An 18823-nucleotide genomic window follows, 5' to 3' on the forward strand; every position below is an offset into this window, starting at 1 on the left:
TTACCTGGGAGTTGTAAGCTCAATAATATAAATATTACATTAGGTACGCTGCAGATTTTCGGTGAGTTGTTCTTTTATATATTCATTGCATGTACTTGTTTCTGTAGAGATATCACTTGTTTCCTTTCTATTCAATACAGTCCACTTTACATCAAAATTATTGATTACCAATTTAAAATCAATATAAATTTCTTAAAGTTGAACCTTAGAGTTTACAAATGGTCTTTATGATTATGCTATATAGCATCCTTCCTCTAATTAACAAAATGGTTCCCAGCAGCTCTGTATGTAAATGAGCTTTTAAAAATATTGAAAACAGTAAAAACTTATAACGAGGAATTCATTGATTCACTTTTGTTCCGTCCAGAGAGCAAAGACAATTTTGGCTACGAGTAAAGACAAATTATAGAGACCACTCTATGATCACACAAGGACGTATCGTCTTCTATATTGAATAATAGGAAAAAATAGAAAGCAGACAGAATTGAAGGTTAACCTAGTGAATAATGGAATGATAGACTTGTTACGTTAAGTTGATTCCTGTGTTTATTGTTATTGAGCACTTGTTTTATATCATTTTGGATTAAAATACAGGCCTTCCCATATTTTTTGTACATGAATTCTTTCTGAATGAATAGTTATAAACGTTATTTAGAAACAGTAATTAGATGTTTAGAATCTTATCAAACTAGTTACTTACCAATCTATTAACAATGTCTTTTCTCAGAGGCTCCACAAATTACGTTTGGTGTACAACTAGTGTCCTGGGAAAAGGTGCAACTGGAGCAGTTTTTCAAGGAATCAACAGAAATAATGGTGAGCCAGTCGCTGTCAAAACATTCAACCAACTGAGTCATATGAGACCACACGATGTCCAGGTTAGAGAGTTTGAAGTACTTAAAAAAGTAAAACATGAAAATATTGTTAAATTACTAGCAATTGAAGAAGAGCAGGAGGGAAGAGGCAAAGTAATTGTTATGGAACTATGTACAGGAGGAAGCCTATTCAACATTTTGGACGATCCAGAAAATACCTATGGTCTTCAAGAAGAGGAATTTTTGCTCGTCTTAGAACATTTAAGTGCAGGCATGAAGCATTTACGAGATAATAATTTGGTTCATAGAGACCTTAAGCCAGGAAACATAATGAAGTTTATTAGTAGCGATGGACTAACAATATACAAACTCACAGATTTTGGAGCAGCCAGGGAATTGGAAGAAGATCAACAGTTTATGTCACTGTATGGAACAGAAGAGTATCTGCATCCTGACATGTATGAGCGTGCTGTTTTGCGTAAGCCTGTTGGAAAAACGTTTGGTGCTACAGTTGATTTGTGGTCCATAGGTGTCACTCTGTATCATGTTGCTACAGGTAACTTACCATTTCGCCCTTTTGGAGGTAGGCGCAATAAAGAGACCATGTATTATATTACAACCAAAAAAGCATCTGGTGTAATTTCTGGCATACAAACATCTGAGAATGGGCCAATTGACTGGTGCAGAGATTTGCCCAAAAACTGTCAACTCAGCGCTGGGCTGAAGAAACTTGTAACCCCATTGTTAGCTGGATTGTTGGAAGTTGATTCACAGAGAATTTGGACATTTGACAAGTTCTTCACTGAGGTAACAAATGCTTTAACAAGAAAACCTGTTCATGTGTATCATATCAATAAGGCGCAGAGTATAAGGATATATGTGCATCCAGATGATGTATACAGTGACTTCCAGGCTTTGGTTCACGAGCAAACTGAAATTACTGCTGAAAACCAGATAATACTCTTCAAAGATACACATTTAACTAGCCTTGTTGGAGAGGGCAAACCTAGTCGAACTTATCCACTAACAGAATTGGCTAGCCCGATGTTGCTCTTTAGCAAAGAAAATAACAATGTTGTCATCATTGCAGATTCAGAGTTACCAAAATTCCCATCTTTCCCTAATAATGTATCGGTAGAGAATGATGCTACATTAGCTAAAACAGCTTGCAGTGTTGGACACGTCTGTAAAAGGAGGATAGAACGGTTGTCAATGTGCAGTAAACTGACGCACGATAGTGTCACAATGTTTAACATAGTGGTCGGAGATGAACTTACCAGGGTTATTTCAAAGTGCAATCATTTGAAGCGACTAGCCAAGGAAGCTGAACTAATGGTTGATGCTGTTATGAGAGGACAGAAAACCGTTCATAATCTACTGGGTGTCAAAAGTACTGCATCATTCATCAATTGGAGGGTAAGTTTTACTGGTTTACTTTACAAAAACTTAATCTTATGTCTTAATCTTTGAGCAGCAGGGCTGGATTGATTGCGTCACAAGTGGGTCGCCAAATTCATTAGAGCGTTAGCTAGTTCTACTTTCAACTCATTGTCCGACTGTTTGTGTTTATGTTCAAATGCTTGTGTATGTTTGTGTATATGTATGAACACTTTGATCAACCAGATTTTCATTTCCAACATACATTCTTTGAACCATTATACAGATCGAGTTCGATGGCCAACGAAATTGACTAACTCCGTTATCCTTTTCAAGGATATAACTGGATAGCATAGAAAGTGCCATCCAGTGACGTCATTATCATCCAGCTGACTGATGATTTATGTTTTGGGAGTTATCAAACAGACTTTCTGCCGTTTATGCGCCGATGTCAGATGTATTGAATTTTGATTCTCACTTATTTAGGCCTACCCGTGTGGAGTGAACTATAGATTACATTACAATAGTTTATTATATGGGTTTAAAAATCATAAGCGTGTTCTCCAGCCCGGGGGCTCACTATAGTCAACCACGTGAAAATAGTCCGATGGAAATTGGAACGGCTGAGTACCTCCTCACCCCCTCGGGTTAGAGTGTAAAAACCGTAGGTCGGGCTGGAATATTAAAAAATTTCTTTAAAACATATAATTTCTCTTTATTTAAAGCTATTGATTCCCCAAAAAGTAATACAAATTTTCCTTCGCCAGTTTTCCTCACAACTCGTATAAGTTATCTATAATTTTCAATATGGTTATTGACTTAATTTCAAATAATTATTCAATGAGCTTGGCTCTCATCATCAGTCCCACGTTGGTACGACATGTCTTTGTGTCACGTTATTCTTTATATTTAAATAACGATTAGCCTCCTGCTTGGCATCAGTCGGTAAAGCATGAGATTTAATATAATTAGGGCGTGGTTTTCTAATAGTATTCAGTCTTAAAAAATCTTGATAGGCCTAGATATGGGCTTCTCCTATAACTCTTGTAATTCAATAAATAATAAATATATATATAAAAATGATACTTATACTATAGAGATGAGGAATAAAAAATAAATTGCACACCATGAAAATTTCACACATATATTACACAAATAATGCAAAGATCAATCGAGGCAAAAAATATATATAGAGCGATAAAAAATATAATATAAAAATAGAACAATATTTGAAATCAATAAAAATATCACAGGCTAAACTTTATATTCTAGATTTGTGGCACGAATCATTACCATGTGCCTTTATCTTGAAATCATATGCATTCTTTGGCATGTAGCTGTGACATGTACTTGCTAATACTTGTCTGCTTGGATAATTCAATCAAAAATATGTGCTCTAAGATCAGCTTGATAAATTAGCCACTAATAATCCAAATATATCTATATATTAAAATCTCTAGTATTTAGTAGATTTATTTGTATCGAATATATATTTTTATCTCAGGGTGCAAGATTCGGCACCTGACGGAATAGGTAGAGCCATTCATCTAGTGAATTAGAACTATGATAAATTATCGCAAATTGTATTGCAAAAAATTAAATATTGTATGCATACGTTTGATAGCCTAGATTTCGTACTTCTTTGATTAAATAGAAATTTCTAAAATATTGATCTATATTTTTCTTTCAATTAAATACCTTTAATACTAATTTTTACTTGCGCAAGTATTACTCTTATTAATTTCTTAATTTATAATAACCCTTTCGGCGAGCTAGCTTTGATCATCAGATTATTTCGAAGCACTAGGGCGCCCATCACTAAATTCAAATTTAAATCACTCACGTGTCGAAAATCTTCTTGTAAGCCGCCGATGTCGATCCAACTCCATGTGGTCCGGGAATATGGTAGCCGGAATCGTCTCCTCCAAGGGGTTATAAATTTAATAAAAATGAAAAATGACTTCTGCTTCACAATAGCATCACGAAGTCTTTTAAGAAATTTAATAATTTACTTTAACTTTAATTTTTACAAAATTATTAATAAGGTACTTCGCTCTAAAATATTTGGGGTCCTCTTATGGTGGCATCTGGCTGGCGAGTGCTGGTTCTTCCTTCTCAAGTTTTACAGATCCTCTTTCCGACTTTCAAATTAGCATAAAATTTAAATATCCCAATCCTCCGCCATTAAATTCAAATAGATCTTACAAAAAATGCCAAAATATTGCTTAGATTATATGATTAATAATTTCTTTGCATTCGAGCCATATTGATAACATAGATTACACAAATTTATAATACAAAAACTAGTACATTTATATAAATATATAGAAATATTTTTGAATTGGCCTACAGTTGCCGCCTATTAACTGCCGTTTTACTATTGGTGCATGCAAATTTTATTAGGTATTCATGCGCCTGGTAACTCTTATTTCCTGAATACATTAAATTATTTTTATTTGGTTTTTTATTTATGCTCTTTGCATGCTAGTTAATATTCTATATATTAATATTAATTCCATGCTACCTAATAATTAGCCACGTGGACGGGTGTTTTTTCACATTGCACACCATCCGAATGCAATAAAGCTCTGCCAAGGGGTTTTGGTCAGATTCTACGTTCTTCGGTTTGATCGATCTCTAGGTCACCGATCCGTGAATACATCTATATAACCTCAATCTTCAAATATTTTATAAATAATCTATTTATGAGTAGTAAACTTCCTTCAAATCCTTTTTAAGTTCTTGTACCATTTAGCCAGAACAAGCTGATGCTATCTAATCTTGTTTATTATCTGCTTGGCGATATTAGCCAATTACTTTATTTTTAGACCTATTACTATTTCTGTTAGGGCTTTTTATCTACCCAGATTTAAATATGTTACAAAATGTATAATACAAACAAACAAATTATGGAATTAGTAAATAAATATTAATGTTCTATTAAGGATAATAATAAGAAAGGTTATTTTTAGAAAAATGAAAAACAGTAAAGAGTGGAATGAAGAATAAATAGTTTCAATATTTACAGTCTAACTAAATTTCACAATTTTCCACTCCAATATCAACCAACCAGGAAAATAAACTTTTCTTGAACCTGTGTCTATTGAATTCTTCCCTAATGTAACTTGGTATTGAATTATAAATTTTTGGTCCCAAATATGTGTAGTTTCTTTGCCCAAATGTAGTGTTCATCCTTGGTACTATTGAATACGTGTTTCTCTGCCTTGTTTGATGGTTATGATCTGCCAGTCTTATGTGTTCGTTGTTTCTCCTCATTCGCGTGATGATAGCCTGGATGTAGAGTTGTCTTACACTCAGTACTTTACTGTCCTTGAAAAGAATGTTCGTGGGGAATTGATTCTCCTTGAAGCCTATTATTTTTAGTATTCGTTTTTGAAGTTTATAGAGAGGTTCAACATGTGTAAAATTCGTAGCTCCCCAGATAATTATGACGTATCTTAAAATTGATTGCACTAAAGAAAAATAAACAGTTTTTAATGTCTCATAGTTGAGGATTTTACGGAGTTGATAGAATTTGTAGAGAAGCTTCCTGATCCGGGTAATTGATAGATTAATGTGCTTGTCCCATTTGAATTTGTTGTCCACTATTGTTCCTAAATATTTTATTTCATTGACTTGTTGAATTGAAGGGCAATCACACGGGTTGTTGGTGCTTCCACAGTGATGCAGGATTATTGAAGAATCCGGTGGTCTCGTCCGTTCTGTCAGAGAAAAGGCTAAAAATTTCGTTTTTGTTGCATTTACTGTAAGCAAATTTTCTCTTAACCATTTATCGACTTTGATCAATTCTTCCTGTGCCAGATTAAAAACTTCCTCCCAGGTGTTTCCTTCAAATAGTATACACGTATCATCAGCAAAAGCTATTACTCTTCCTCTTATCTTAATTGAACATAGCTCATTTGCATATGCCAAATACAGAATTGGCCCAAGAACTGTTCCTTGGGGAATCCCAAACTTCATCGTTCCTCTGAACTGAGATGTTCTTCAACTTTGACTTTTTGACGCCGGTCACAGAGGTATGATCTAAACCATGCTAGAGGAACTCCTCTAATTCCCATGGCTTCTAATTTCTTCAGCAGCAAACTGTGATTAACAGTGTCAAAAGCTTTTGCTAGGTCCAGGAACACTGCTGCACATTTTTTGTTATTTTCTAGCTTATCTGTGACAAAATTTGACAATTCTAATACCGCATCTTCTGTACTCCTCCCCTCACGAAAACCAAATTGATTCCTAGATAGTAAGTTGTTTTTTTCCATGTAATTCACAAGACGTTTCTTTACCAGTTTTTCCAAAATCTTAGAAATATTGCTTATAAGTGAAATAGGCCTGTAATTGGTGGCATTTGTTTTGTCGCCTCCTTTATGTAATGGTCTAACACATGTCTCTTTCATAGCTTTTGGAAAAATTCCTTTTGACAGACTTAAATTAAATATGTGAATTAATGGTTTTACAATTACATTTTTTATCGACTTCAATGTTCTATTATTGATTCCATCAAGTCCTGGAGCACTGTCATTTCGCAAACTACTAATAGCTTCAAGAAGCTCATCTTCAGTTACTGGGTGAAAGTAGATGGAGTGTAGAGTTCTTGTAACAGGTTTATATTGGGATATGATTTGGTCTAGTGGTTTTCTTAAGGAATCTATTATTGTCTCCGCCATTTCTTCACCTACATTTGTGAAAAAGTTATTCATGTGGTTGAGCACAGTTTCTGGATTTTCCTTTAGATTGAAAATCCTATCATCTATTTTAATAGCATTCAATTTCATTTTTGTTTTTGATTTAGAGTCAGTAGCATCTTTGATTACTTTCCACATTTTTTTATTATCCTTTCCAGCTTCATACAATTTCTCTCTATAGTATTGGTCCTTTGTTTCATGAATTAAAGCTGTGAGTGTATTCCTATACCGACGATAGAAGTTGGTTAAGTTAATGTTGTTTGGGTCTTCCTTTCTTCTTTTGTTGAGTAGATTTCTGGTTCTTATTGCTGCTACTATACCTCTGGTGATCCATGGTTTGATGGGTTTGTACTTCTTCTGCCGCCGATGCTGCTTGATATTATTTTGTATATGTTGTCTCAGAGTTGATAAGAAGGTGTCATAAGATGTATCTGGATTATTATCTTCTAAAACATGAATCCACTCCTCATTCAGTAGTTCATTCTTCAAGCTATTAATGTCTATTTTCTCGTTTATTTCATGTGTTCCAGTTTCATTTGCACTATTTCTCGAATATGTTGCACTCCTAGAATTGTGGTGAAGTGGTCAGTTATTGTTGATTCATAAATGATTGGAAAAAGATTATCTCTGGAGTTGGTAGCAATGTGATCTATGCAAGAAGCAGTTTCTGTTGTAGTTCTGGTTGCTTGTTAATGCAGAGTCTGAGCCCATGCTCGCTTAGAAGATCGCAGTAGTCATTCAATTGATGATGTGGACGAATTTGAAGGGTGTTAATATTCATGTCTCCGGCACATATGACTTGTTGCCCTCTTAATTCATTCAGGATCGATTCCAAGTCACTCAGGAAATCTGTAATATCATTGAAGGACGGTGATCTGTATATTGCAAGGATGTTCCACTTTTTGTCTGCTGCATCCAACCGAATATGTAGGACATTTGCCTGGTTAATATGTAGCTCAACACATTGTACATTATACTATCTTTAACATAAACAACTACACCATCATTTTGTAATGGGTTGTTTATGGTGGAAAATACATCATATCCTCGAATGGACTGGAGTACAAATTCAGTCCTAATCCAGCATTCGGTTAGAATAATAACATCAAAAGAAAAATTAATGTCGCACAATTGAATCATCAGCTCATCAAAATTTCTTCTGATACTCCTTATATTGAGACAGAAGATGCTCAAATCACAAGAACTCAATGCTGCACAAAGTTGTTGACTGTTGTTGATCACTTCATCGTTATTTCTTCAAAATAATCAAGATCCTCGAAGCTGAGCAAATTTGATAAGTTGTTGTTACTCATTATTTAAACTCTCATTAATCCCTTCCATGTTTCTTTCATTCCAGCTTAAGAGAAACTCTTCACTAACATCCTTTAGTTTTCGAATTAGGGTCAGCACTAAATCTTCTTGCCCTGTTGTGATATATCTGAAGGTTTGTGTGTGTCTGCTCATTGCTACTATTACATGTTGTGTGCTGTTATATATTCCAAGTTGTTTTTATTGTTCCTTATCAGAACTACATTCTTGTGAGTTAAGCCCTGTGCTTCATGAATTGTATGGACTTTAACTGAAGGGTGAAGTTTTGATTGCAGCTCTTCTAGCACTGTTTTCTTCTCGAGCTGAGTGAATGTAAGAATCAGAGTGTTAGGTTCAAGTGGTCCAAGTTCTCCATTTGTTATTGGAGGTCTGACGGATAACAGGACCTCATTTTTCGTACTAATGTCCTGGTAGTAGCTGGAAAGGATGTAGCAGACGTCTATTGGACACCTTCTAGTTACTGTTTGATGGATTCTCTTCTCACAGAGAGATGAAATGTGTGACCATTCAGCTGTTAATTTACTTCTCTCTATGTAAGGTATTTGGTTTGAATCTCCTAGCAGAATAATCTCAGAAGCACCAGCGAGAGATGAGACAAATCCCACGAAACCTGCATGCATTAATACTGCTTCATCTATGAAAACACGTTTGTACTGCTTTTTTGATCCGTTTATTATAAAAGATGAAACTGTTCTATAATCCTGTTTAATTATTCTTTCATATTTATTTTTGTGAATTCTATTCACCTCTTGCCTAATTTCATTTATTCCAGCTCTTGTCTGACACAAAATGAGATCTTTACCTGGTGTATGTTGCTAAAGTGAGTTTTACCACACCCTGGAACTCCATCCATCCAAGTTATTTTTGGCATCTTACAATTTGTGATGTCAACTTTTAGAATATTCTTCAGCAGCTCAGCATTCAGCATGATTGGGTGTCTCTACTGACTAGAATATACTTTTCCTTAGTTAAGAATGACTTTGTTGTTTCATTGTAGGGTACGTATTTTCCTTCATTTTCTAAACAGAAGCCCATTCGATATGTAGTGGATGTCGGCCACAGGAAAGTCTTAAGTCGATTGTCGTAGATGTTCATCTCGTTTCGCCTTATCTCTTGAATACATGCTGCTGAAGAAGAGATATTACTATTCAGTGATGATAGTACTCCCCTATATAAATCCGCATTCAGAACATCATACTGTTGAATAAAGTTCCTGAGTTCTATCATACTGTTCAAAGATACACATTTAACTAGCCTTGTTGGAGAGGGCAAACCTAGTCGAACTTATCCACTAACAGAATTGGCTAGCCCGATGTTGCTCTTTAGCAAAGAAAATAACAATGTTGTCATCATTGCAGATTCAGAGTTACCAAAATTCCCATCTTTCCCTAATAATGTATCGGTAGAGAATGATGCTACATTAGCTAAAACAGCTTGCAGTGTTGGACACGTCTGTAAAAGGAGGATAGAACGGTTGTCAATGTGCAGTAAACTGACGCACGATAGTGTCACAATGTTTAACATAGTGGTCGGAGATGAACTTACCAGGGTTATTTCAAAGTGCAATCATTTGAAGCGACTAGCCAAGGAAGCTGAACTAATGGTTGATGCTGTTATGAGAGGACAGAAAACCGTTCATAATCTACTGGGTGTCAAAAGTACTGCATCATTCATCAATTGGAGGGTAAGTTTTACTGGTTTACTTTACAAAAACTTAATCTTATGTCTTAATCTTTGAGCAGCAGGGCTGGATTGATTGCGTCACAAGTGGGTCGCCAAATTCATTAGAGCGTTAGCTAGTTCTACTTTCAACTCATTGTCCGACTGTTTGTGTTTATGTTCAAATGCTTGTGTATGTTTGTGTATATGTATGAACACTTTGATCAACCAGATTTTCATTTCCAACATACATTCTTTGAACCATTATACAGATCGAGTTCGATGGCCAACGAAATTGACTAACTCCGTTATCCTTTTCAAGGATATAACTGGATAGCATAGAAAGTGCCATCCAGTGACGTCATTATCATCCAGCTGACTGATGATTTATGTTTTGGGAGTTATCAAACAGACTTTCTGCCGTTTATGCGCCGATGTCAGATGTATTGAATTTTGATTCTCACTTATTTAGGCCTACCCGTGTGGAGTGAACTATAGATTACATTACAATAGTTTATTATATGGGTTTAAAAATCATAAGCGTGTTCTCCAGCCCGGGGGCTCACTATAGTCAACCACGTGAAAATAGTCCGATGGAAATTGGAACGGCTGAGTACCTCCTCACCCCCTCGGGTTAGAGTGTAAAAACCGTAGGTCGGGCTGGAATATTAGAAGAGACCAGCGTCACATAGCTTCACCAAAAATAAATTATAGGACTATTGACTTGAGTTAACAGTGAAGTTTGGAACATAAGCGCCCTATTCCATGAGGTAACTTCTTATGCTATTTTTTCTCTATGACTATTATAGTCAATGTGTTTATCATACTGGCTCGGCCGGGCTGGGTGGCAATAGGCCTAGTCCCATTAGAACTCATGTGAAAAATGAATTCACTGTACCAGACAAATATACATATGACAATTGTCAATGCTATTCTGAATGGCCTATGACATGTATAATAGATGAAATAAAATACTGATATGTGGGAATCGGTCTTAATAAGATTATATTTTTAACCTGTCTTACATTTATTTTGTAAGGCAATACAGTTTGATTTGAATAGTGAATTTTATATTGAATTTCTTATTATTTTTTGTTAATGTAATGTTGGCAACTCTCACCTGCGCACAGGATTTTCCTTGCAGGTGATTGGTTTCTTGTATTTTTGCTGTTCAAGTGAAATTTTTGAATGTATTGGTTTTGGAAGAAACAATAAAGTTTTTGAATTTGAAAAAAAAAGAAATATTTATGGTTATTGTTTGTTTAGGAAAAGATGGACGTTCTAACGAAAGAGCTGGTAAGCGGGTTGTCGCTGGCGATTCAGCAGCTGTACACGCGGTACGTGGCGGAGCAGGCGCTGGTGCGCGAGTGGGAGTCGACGACGCGCGACTGCGCATGCCCGCACAGGAGTCGTGCTCCGGCCAGGGCGCGCATCCTCGTTGACCGGCTCAGGGACTCCTGGCAGCATCTGCTCCGGGACCGCGCCACGCGCAACCTTACCTTCAACGACGAACAGTTCCATGTACTCGAAAAGATCAAGGTAAGCTCCTCAACTCGCTATTTACTCAATTTCCTTTATCTGTTTTGCATGTTAATGTGCTGATTAAATTCATCACTTTCATCTACTGTTAGCCGAAATAAATTTAGATAAACTACTGTAGGTCTTTGTTATTAGTAATTTTATGTCCATAAGGTGGGCATTGGACCCCTAGGGACAGGTCAGGAAAACAAAAAAAAAAAAAAAGTAGGCCTGCTGACAAAACTGAAGTCAAAAAGAATCAAACAAAAGCGTGTATAACACAAAACAGAAGTAGTCAAAAATATGCGCATACTAAGATGCTGTCCAACATGGAAAACTCACCTAGTGAATAGCCTACAAAGGCTCATCCAATAATAAGCCTCATGGCCCTCCAAAATTGGCCGGCAGTCTACATCAGTGCAACTGAAGATATGTTGGTTTCAGCTCGAAACTACAGTCATGTGTATTAGAAATATACAGTACTTAGAAGTAGTTAATAACTTTTTCAAGTAGTTATTAAAGAAGTAGTTATTTTTCAATTTTAATTAGATTTAGCTAATAACTGAAACAGTGTTATCAATAAACTACTGAATTCTACTGCTTGATATCTAAGTTTACTACAGATTAATTGATTCTAGTCTGAAACTAATCTATTTTTTTCTATCAATAACTACTGACCAAAGTGATTTCATTCTATATTATGAATATCTGCTAGAATATTACTATCACATTCAATACTACACTCGATATTATTTTTTTATTCTGGAATTGAAAGGGGTTTGACAAGTGTACAAATTCCAATTATAAGTAATATTATGAATTCGGAATGGCTGATCGCTCTGTGTGTAGTGTGCACACTCCCTGAAGCTGGATTCGCACATATCAGTGTCAGAGAAAGTGTTGGGTACAGTGAAAATATCATTCGTACGAGTTGTAATGAGACTATCCCAACTCAGCCCGGCCAGGCGAGTGTGAATAGTTCCATTAGAACTTGTGGGGATTATTTTCATTGTACCGGACATGTACACTGATACTGATGTGTGGCAATCCAGATTGAGAGTGCAGTCAACCACTTCTGATATTGCCTGATTTATCGTCCAGAAGCCAGAATTTATTGTACAATAGTTATTATTTTCAAACAACAGTACTGGAGTTGGTTATTTGAAGAAAGACTGTACGTACGTTCAATAATATGATGAACATATACTTTCGAGAAAAGGAATCGTTCATGAACTGCTAAAAACTACCACCCCATAGCTCCTCAAACTATACAGAGTGTCCCACGAAAGGTGTAACAGGCAAACACCATCAGTGGCGTAACCAGAAAAAAAATTCGGGGGGGGGGGATCATAACATTGGAGTAGAAAGCACTTAAAATTTGAGGGTGACACCGGGGGGTATGGAATACCCTTCCCCAAAGAGTGGTCCGGAAATTTTTGAAAATATACCTTCAATTTGGTGCGATTTTACTCAATTTCCACTTGAAAACAAACATTCCATTCAAGTTTTTTTGGTGATCAGTAGGCCTCTTATTATTTAAATTTTCCGTTGAAAATGTCATAGGCCTATTGGTTTTTGATCAAATAACAAATAGAATGGAATGGAGTAGAATTTTATTTGTCATTCAATTGTTTAAAAAAAATGGTGATGTTGTAGAAGGCCTACTCATTATTTATTCTGCTAACAAGCTACTAGAATGCTTAATTTGGCTCCAATAAAGCACATTTAACCAACATAACCAACTTTATAGGTTGGTTAAACTTGATTAAATTTTTTTCCAAATTTACTTGATTTTCACTTGAGTATTTAAACTTACATTGTTTTTTTTTTGGGGGGGGATAAGACATTTTTTCAAATATTAGAGGGTTGTGTCCCTCCTGTCCACGGTAGAAACTATGCACGTTCATCATAACTGTGAAATTTTCGGGGGTACTATCTAGAAGCTGCTGGAGCTTTGTTTAAGGATATGCATGAAACTGAATAAACCATAATCTAGAGCAATATAAGCTATATTAAATTTCTTTATAATAGTAGATGTTAAAAAGTGATCTTTGAAGTAATATCTGTAGTTTCTCTATCCCCTGCTATCTATTCCCTACGCACTAGACCACTCGTCACTGTCTAGCTCATTATTATTATCATTACTATTGCAGTGCTATTCTCTCATCCCTTATATTTCTCGACTTAATTTAATTAGTAAAATATAACGAAAATATGTTATTAGGTGCTATTTTTTTGTGGCTGATACAGCCATAAAAAATTCAGGTTCCATTTCCGGGGGGGGGAATACATCCCCATATCCCCCCTGGATACGCCACTGAAGACCATAGATTCTACATGGAATTTGCAATAAAAAATGTCCTGTAACATTTTCTTATATCGACTTTAGTTTTCAAGATTTAACGATTTTTGAAAAACGTCAATAACTAGAAAACTAACAGCCAAAATCTAATTCTAAGGATATGATTGGAAAGAAAAATAAATTGCTAATTAGATCCATAAAATTTGTTCTTTTGTTCAATGTTTTTGGACTTTTTATGAGCGTTCAAACTGTTTGAAATTTCGGCTCTATGAATTGTTTTTCCACTTTGATGAAAAGTTCAAACATCAAAGGAACAAATTATATGAATCTTATCAGAAATTTCTCTTTCCAACCATATTCTTAAAATAATATTTTGACTGATAGTTTTATAGTTATTGATGTTTTTTGAAAATATCGAAAAATATATAAATCTCAAAAACTAAGGTCGATATAAGAAAATGTTACTGGAAATGTTTTTTGCAAATTTAGTATATAAATTGTCTTCGGCTGTTACACCTTTCGTGGGACACTCTGTATAGTTTGGGGAGCTATGAGGTGGTAGTTTTAGCAGTTCATGAACGATTCCTTCTTTCATATATGGGTTTGTTTAATTAATATGGACTCATGGAAAAATTTTTGTTTTTCCATGAAAAATTCTTCATGGAAAGCCAAATTTACTGTGCAAGCATTTTTATTAATATAGCAGATTACGTTTCTCCTCTGTAGGTACTGATTGTAAATATTTTTTGTTTGAATTATTGAGATTACAAAAAATTAGTTTATGCTAATTGAATACTTCAGGTTGCTGAAACGGGCAAGATGCTGAAGATGTCGCTGGAGCAGGAAGTGGCGCCGTGTGTGACGCAGCTGTCCGACATGCTTGCCGACTGGTACAAGATGGCGCAGACGGTGTACCTGCAGGCACGTATCCTCGACAAGGATGTGGAGACGTTCGAGCGGAGGCTGGACGCATTGGTGGCGCGAGTCGTCGACAACGACCTGAGCTTCCACGACGAGCTGGTCAACGTGAGTCGCGTCAAGGGCGCTGGTCGCATTCGCGGCCAGGAACTCAAGTCCTTGTTCCGCACCAGTATCAAGGACATCCTCAGCGGCCAGGACGAGATCTCCACCGTCATCAGTGAAAACACCGACCTCATCAGGCAGTTCAAAGGCTTGGCGGCTGAAGAGAAGAGCGAATCGGAAAAATGATGTCAATTCAGAAGAAAATGCTCATGCCTTCTTACTTCACTTTCGACTGTCTTTCCTATAAATTTCATTCTGCGGCTGTGACTTGATGACAAATTCCCCATTCATTGAATTTAGTATTAGCAATTGCATTTATTAACACAAAATTTTCGTTTGGATCTCATTCATGTATCTTTTCACTAGGAAAAGAGACATTCATCACTTTGTCTCATCCATCACTAGGATTTCCCGGCATTCATTATCAGTTCGCTAATTTAATGAGTATTAGCTGTTCATTTCACCCTGATGACTGGCATTACTTTTCAAATAAGGCCCACCATCTCGTTTTAAACGGAGATTGATTGGTTGTTTAAACCAGGTATGAAACACTTAATGAATGCGATCATATCTTCCTACTAACTAAATTAGCGTTAAACGTAGATGAGTTTAAAGGTCATATGCACCATCTTCGTTTAATGCTTGTATATTCATTAATGTTTCTTTGAGGGCTGAACGAACAGTTGATCTATCACCGAGATGGTGCATACTGGTCGGTCCAAGTCTAGTTAAACAACCATTGATTTTTGCCCCCTTATAAATTCGATTATATTGAACATAACTTGACAAAAATATGATGTGATCATGTTTGTCAAGTTCCATTCAATGTGGAACAATTTATAAGGACGACAAAAAATCGTACATCCAAAAATGATGTGTGTGTAACTTCTCAAGTTGCTTAACCCAGTATTAATGCATGTTTGAAAAAACAGTGTCGATTCAATTTCATTTGTGCTGCTCATTTATAAGATTTTCATGTTGTGTTTTATTGCTGTGAATGATTGGATTCAACTTTAATAGGCTAGTGTTCAGAATTCCATAACGAATATTCTCTCATCGAATTCCTTGTCACATTCCCAGATAAGACGCCAATTCACCCGTTGAGTTTTTGAGTATCATTGAGAATAACAACCACGTTATCGCTATCAAATTATGCAGTAGACGTTATCTATCTTCAAGTATTAATTTGTTGACAGCGAGCACTACATTTTTCATAATAGCACCTTATCATTGTACTTCTAGAACCAAAGAACTTTATTACTATTTTCAGTCCATCTGTATGGTTTTTCTAAGATTACTAGTATTCTGCGCCTAAAACCTATTCACGTTCAATTACTCAATTATGATTAAGCTTAATGAATTCAACCATGATACATTTTCAGACTTCGAGACAGCTAAGTTTTATTTTAGACTTATTAAATTTGAGAAGTGTAGCATTCTATTAATTATCATGTACAATAATTATTATACCACAGTTTCTGTTTCAAAACGTGCATTATGCCATCAAGTGTATTTAATAGGTAATAAGTCTTGTAAATATCAGTTTCTGTCATAAAAATAAAGCACCCAGTATAATAAAAATGTTTGAAACTCAGACATATTCCAATAGGCCTATTGACTTTGTCAGGATGAAAAATGTACAACATTGCTTTTATAAAGAAGAGGAATATTAATGTAAGAAGTGTTCTGGGTTTTGAAAAGTAGTCTAGTTAAGATGCAAGCAAAATGTTTCAAATCCAGAGAATTACTTATGTCATTGGAATTATTTCTTGCATGTTTCCATATGAATTTATTTCTAATAATTGCCGCTGATAAGAGGTAGATTTCTTTATTGGCCTTAGATTGGGTTGAATCCTGGGTTCATTGTTAGTGTTATAATTAGTATTGTGATAAGACAGTTTACTGATCAGACAAAATTATTATTTATAAAAATACCAATTTTCTATTGATAGTACAACGCTATACCCTATTTTTATTAATTGTAGACTATATTTTATATTCACTTGATCATTATATTTTTATAGCTTACCACAAGCACATAACTCTCTTGGAAGAGGTTACTATTTTGTTGAGTTCAAAATTAGTTTACATTAGAGTCTGGAACCATTTTTTTAGATAAGCGTTCATCGTTTCGCATAATTATTATCAAAATAAAAACGAACTTTTTGAATGTTTTAGAATATCATTATAAAAGAATAATTGTATTTCCATGTTTGTATCCTTGAAGTGGTAATTAGTTCTTAGTCTGTTCGGTTATGATTGATGAGAGCTGAGATTATCAGTTTTCTATTATATTTATATGCGACTGCTTATTTTTTATTCTAAATTACTTTGTTAATATTTCTTCAGGTAAATAAAAATATCCAAGAAAATGTGCTGTTATCCTTGAATAATGAAAACCCTTTTTTGATAAAAATACACATTAATCATGATTCTAGGCAATAAGTATAGTATATTTAGCAATTATTTCAAGTTTCATTCAGTGACGCGAGAATATTAATTTAATATTATACATATTGTGAGATCATGGATTATGCATGTAGTCCATGCATGGTAGGAACGGTTTTTCAAAAATAATTTAATTTATCGAAATAATATTTCTTACATAAAGGAAAAATTCAATTATTTATGGAAAAAATATTATTCTAGAATGAAATACAATACTTGAGCACAACCAGTTTGTATTCCTGCAACTATTTAACACAATTTACTTAGTAATATACTTACTTATCCTGGCGCTACAGCCCGATGTGGGCTTTGGCCTCCTCCACAATCTGCCTCCAAGCGTCTCTGTCTGCTGCCTTTTGCCTCCAACTTCTCACTCCCATCGCTCTCAAGTCTCTCTCCACATCCTGCAACCATCGAACCCTCGGCCTCCCTCTTTTTCTTACAGCTTCCAGTTTCTTATATAGCATTCCTTTTTGCATTCGTTTATCGGCCATTCTTTCAACATGTCCAAGCCACCCTTTTCTTTTAGCCTTGACGAACCGGAGAATATTTCTACCTTGCAGGATGGCTTCTATTTCGGCATTCTTTCTTATTCTCCATGCACCATTTTCATGTACTGGACCGTAGATCCTCCTAACCAGCTTTCTCTCAAACACCAGTAACGCTTTGCAGTCTTCTTGCAGGATCGTCCATGCTTCACATCCATATGTGACAACTGGTCTTATGAGCGTTCTGTAAATCTCCATTTTTGTGTTTCTAGTAAGGAGTTTTGACTTAAGCAGTTTGCTATTTGCAAAGTACGCACGGTTGCCAAGCATTAGCCTGCGTTTAATTTCCAAAGATATTTTATTTCTACAGTCAATTTCCGTTCCTAAATATGTGAAGCTTGTAACCTTTTCAAACGTGCTTTCTCCTATTTTGGTGATTCCTGGATCTCTAAGTCCTCTGTTGTTCATTTCCATATATTTCGTTTTTTGTTCGTTTACTTCAATGCCTACTATATTGGCTTTATTCTTGATCTGCAGGAAGACTTCCTCCAATGACCGCATGCTTCTTGAAATAATGACAACATCATCTGCATACGCCAAGACCTGCGTCATTCGATTTGTGATATTGCCTCTCCTGTCAACGCTTTCTATTGCCCTCTGAAGAACAATATTGAAGAGTAAGGCCGATAGTACGTCACCCTGTCTCACGCCATCAGTTATTGTGAACTCCCTGCTCACTTTCCCTTCACTCAGAACCATACCTTTTGTTCCACTGAGGGTCATTTTCACTTAGTAATATACTTAATAATATATTTACTTAGTAACATTATAGAAATTAACTCCTAATAATTAACGAACAAAAAACTAAATATATGGAAATGAACACCAGAGGACTTAGAGGTCCAGGAATCACCAAAATAGGAGAAAGCACGTTTGAAAAGGTTACATTACAAAGGTTATATTATTATTACTTAATAATATATTTACTTAGTAACATAATAGAAATTAGCTCCTTGAATGAGTCCATTTTCGCCCAACTCTAATGCCTGGTTCAAGACATTTGGATATAATCAAATCAGTTACGGTTTACGACCAGTGGCCACCCTTGGAGGATGGATATTGTTTTGAATTATCTACTGTAAATTAATGAATTGCTACATATTT

The 18823-nt window shown here is 35.4% G+C and overlaps 1 protein-coding gene across 2 annotated transcripts; it reads left to right on the forward strand.

The window, feature by feature from the left end:
• Nucleotides 1-474: 474 nt before the first annotated feature.
• LOC111048243 (serine/threonine-protein kinase TBK1) lies at nt 475-17095 on the forward strand. Of its 2 annotated transcripts, XM_039422532.1 has the most exons (4): nt 475-1791; nt 9466-9905; nt 11147-11419; nt 14502-17095. In XM_039422532.1, exons 1-4 carry the CDS (start codon nt 714-716, stop codon nt 14907-14909), a joined length of 2199 nt encoding a protein of 732 aa, XP_039278466.1. In that variant the 5' UTR covers nt 475-713; the 3' UTR covers nt 14910-17095. The 2 variants fall into 2 exon arrangements, with proteins under 2 accessions (XP_039278466.1, XP_022189807.2); XM_022334115.2 differs by lacking the exon at nt 9466-9905 and having other exon boundaries at nt 475-2231.
• Nucleotides 17096-18823: the final 1728 nt, after the last annotated feature.

Source organism: Nilaparvata lugens, chromosome 2 (genome assembly GCF_014356525.2).
Source record: "Nilaparvata lugens isolate BPH chromosome 2, ASM1435652v1, whole genome shotgun sequence".
NCBI lineage: Eukaryota > Metazoa > Arthropoda > Insecta > Hemiptera > Delphacidae > Nilaparvata > Nilaparvata lugens.

Excerpts from the sequence above, each read along its gene's own strand:
- LOC111048243 (XM_022334115.2), top strand. The coding sequence starts at position 714 with ATGTCTTTTCTCAGAGGCTCCACAAATTACGTTTGGTGTACAACTAGT. Across the intron at positions 2,232-11,146 it reads CATCATTCATCAATTGGAGG|GAAAAGATGGACGTTCTAAC; the intron begins GTAAGTTTTACT and ends TTGTTTGTTTAG. Across the intron at positions 11,420-14,501 it reads ATGTACTCGAAAAGATCAAG|GTTGCTGAAACGGGCAAGAT; the intron begins GTAAGCTCCTCA and ends TGAATACTTCAG.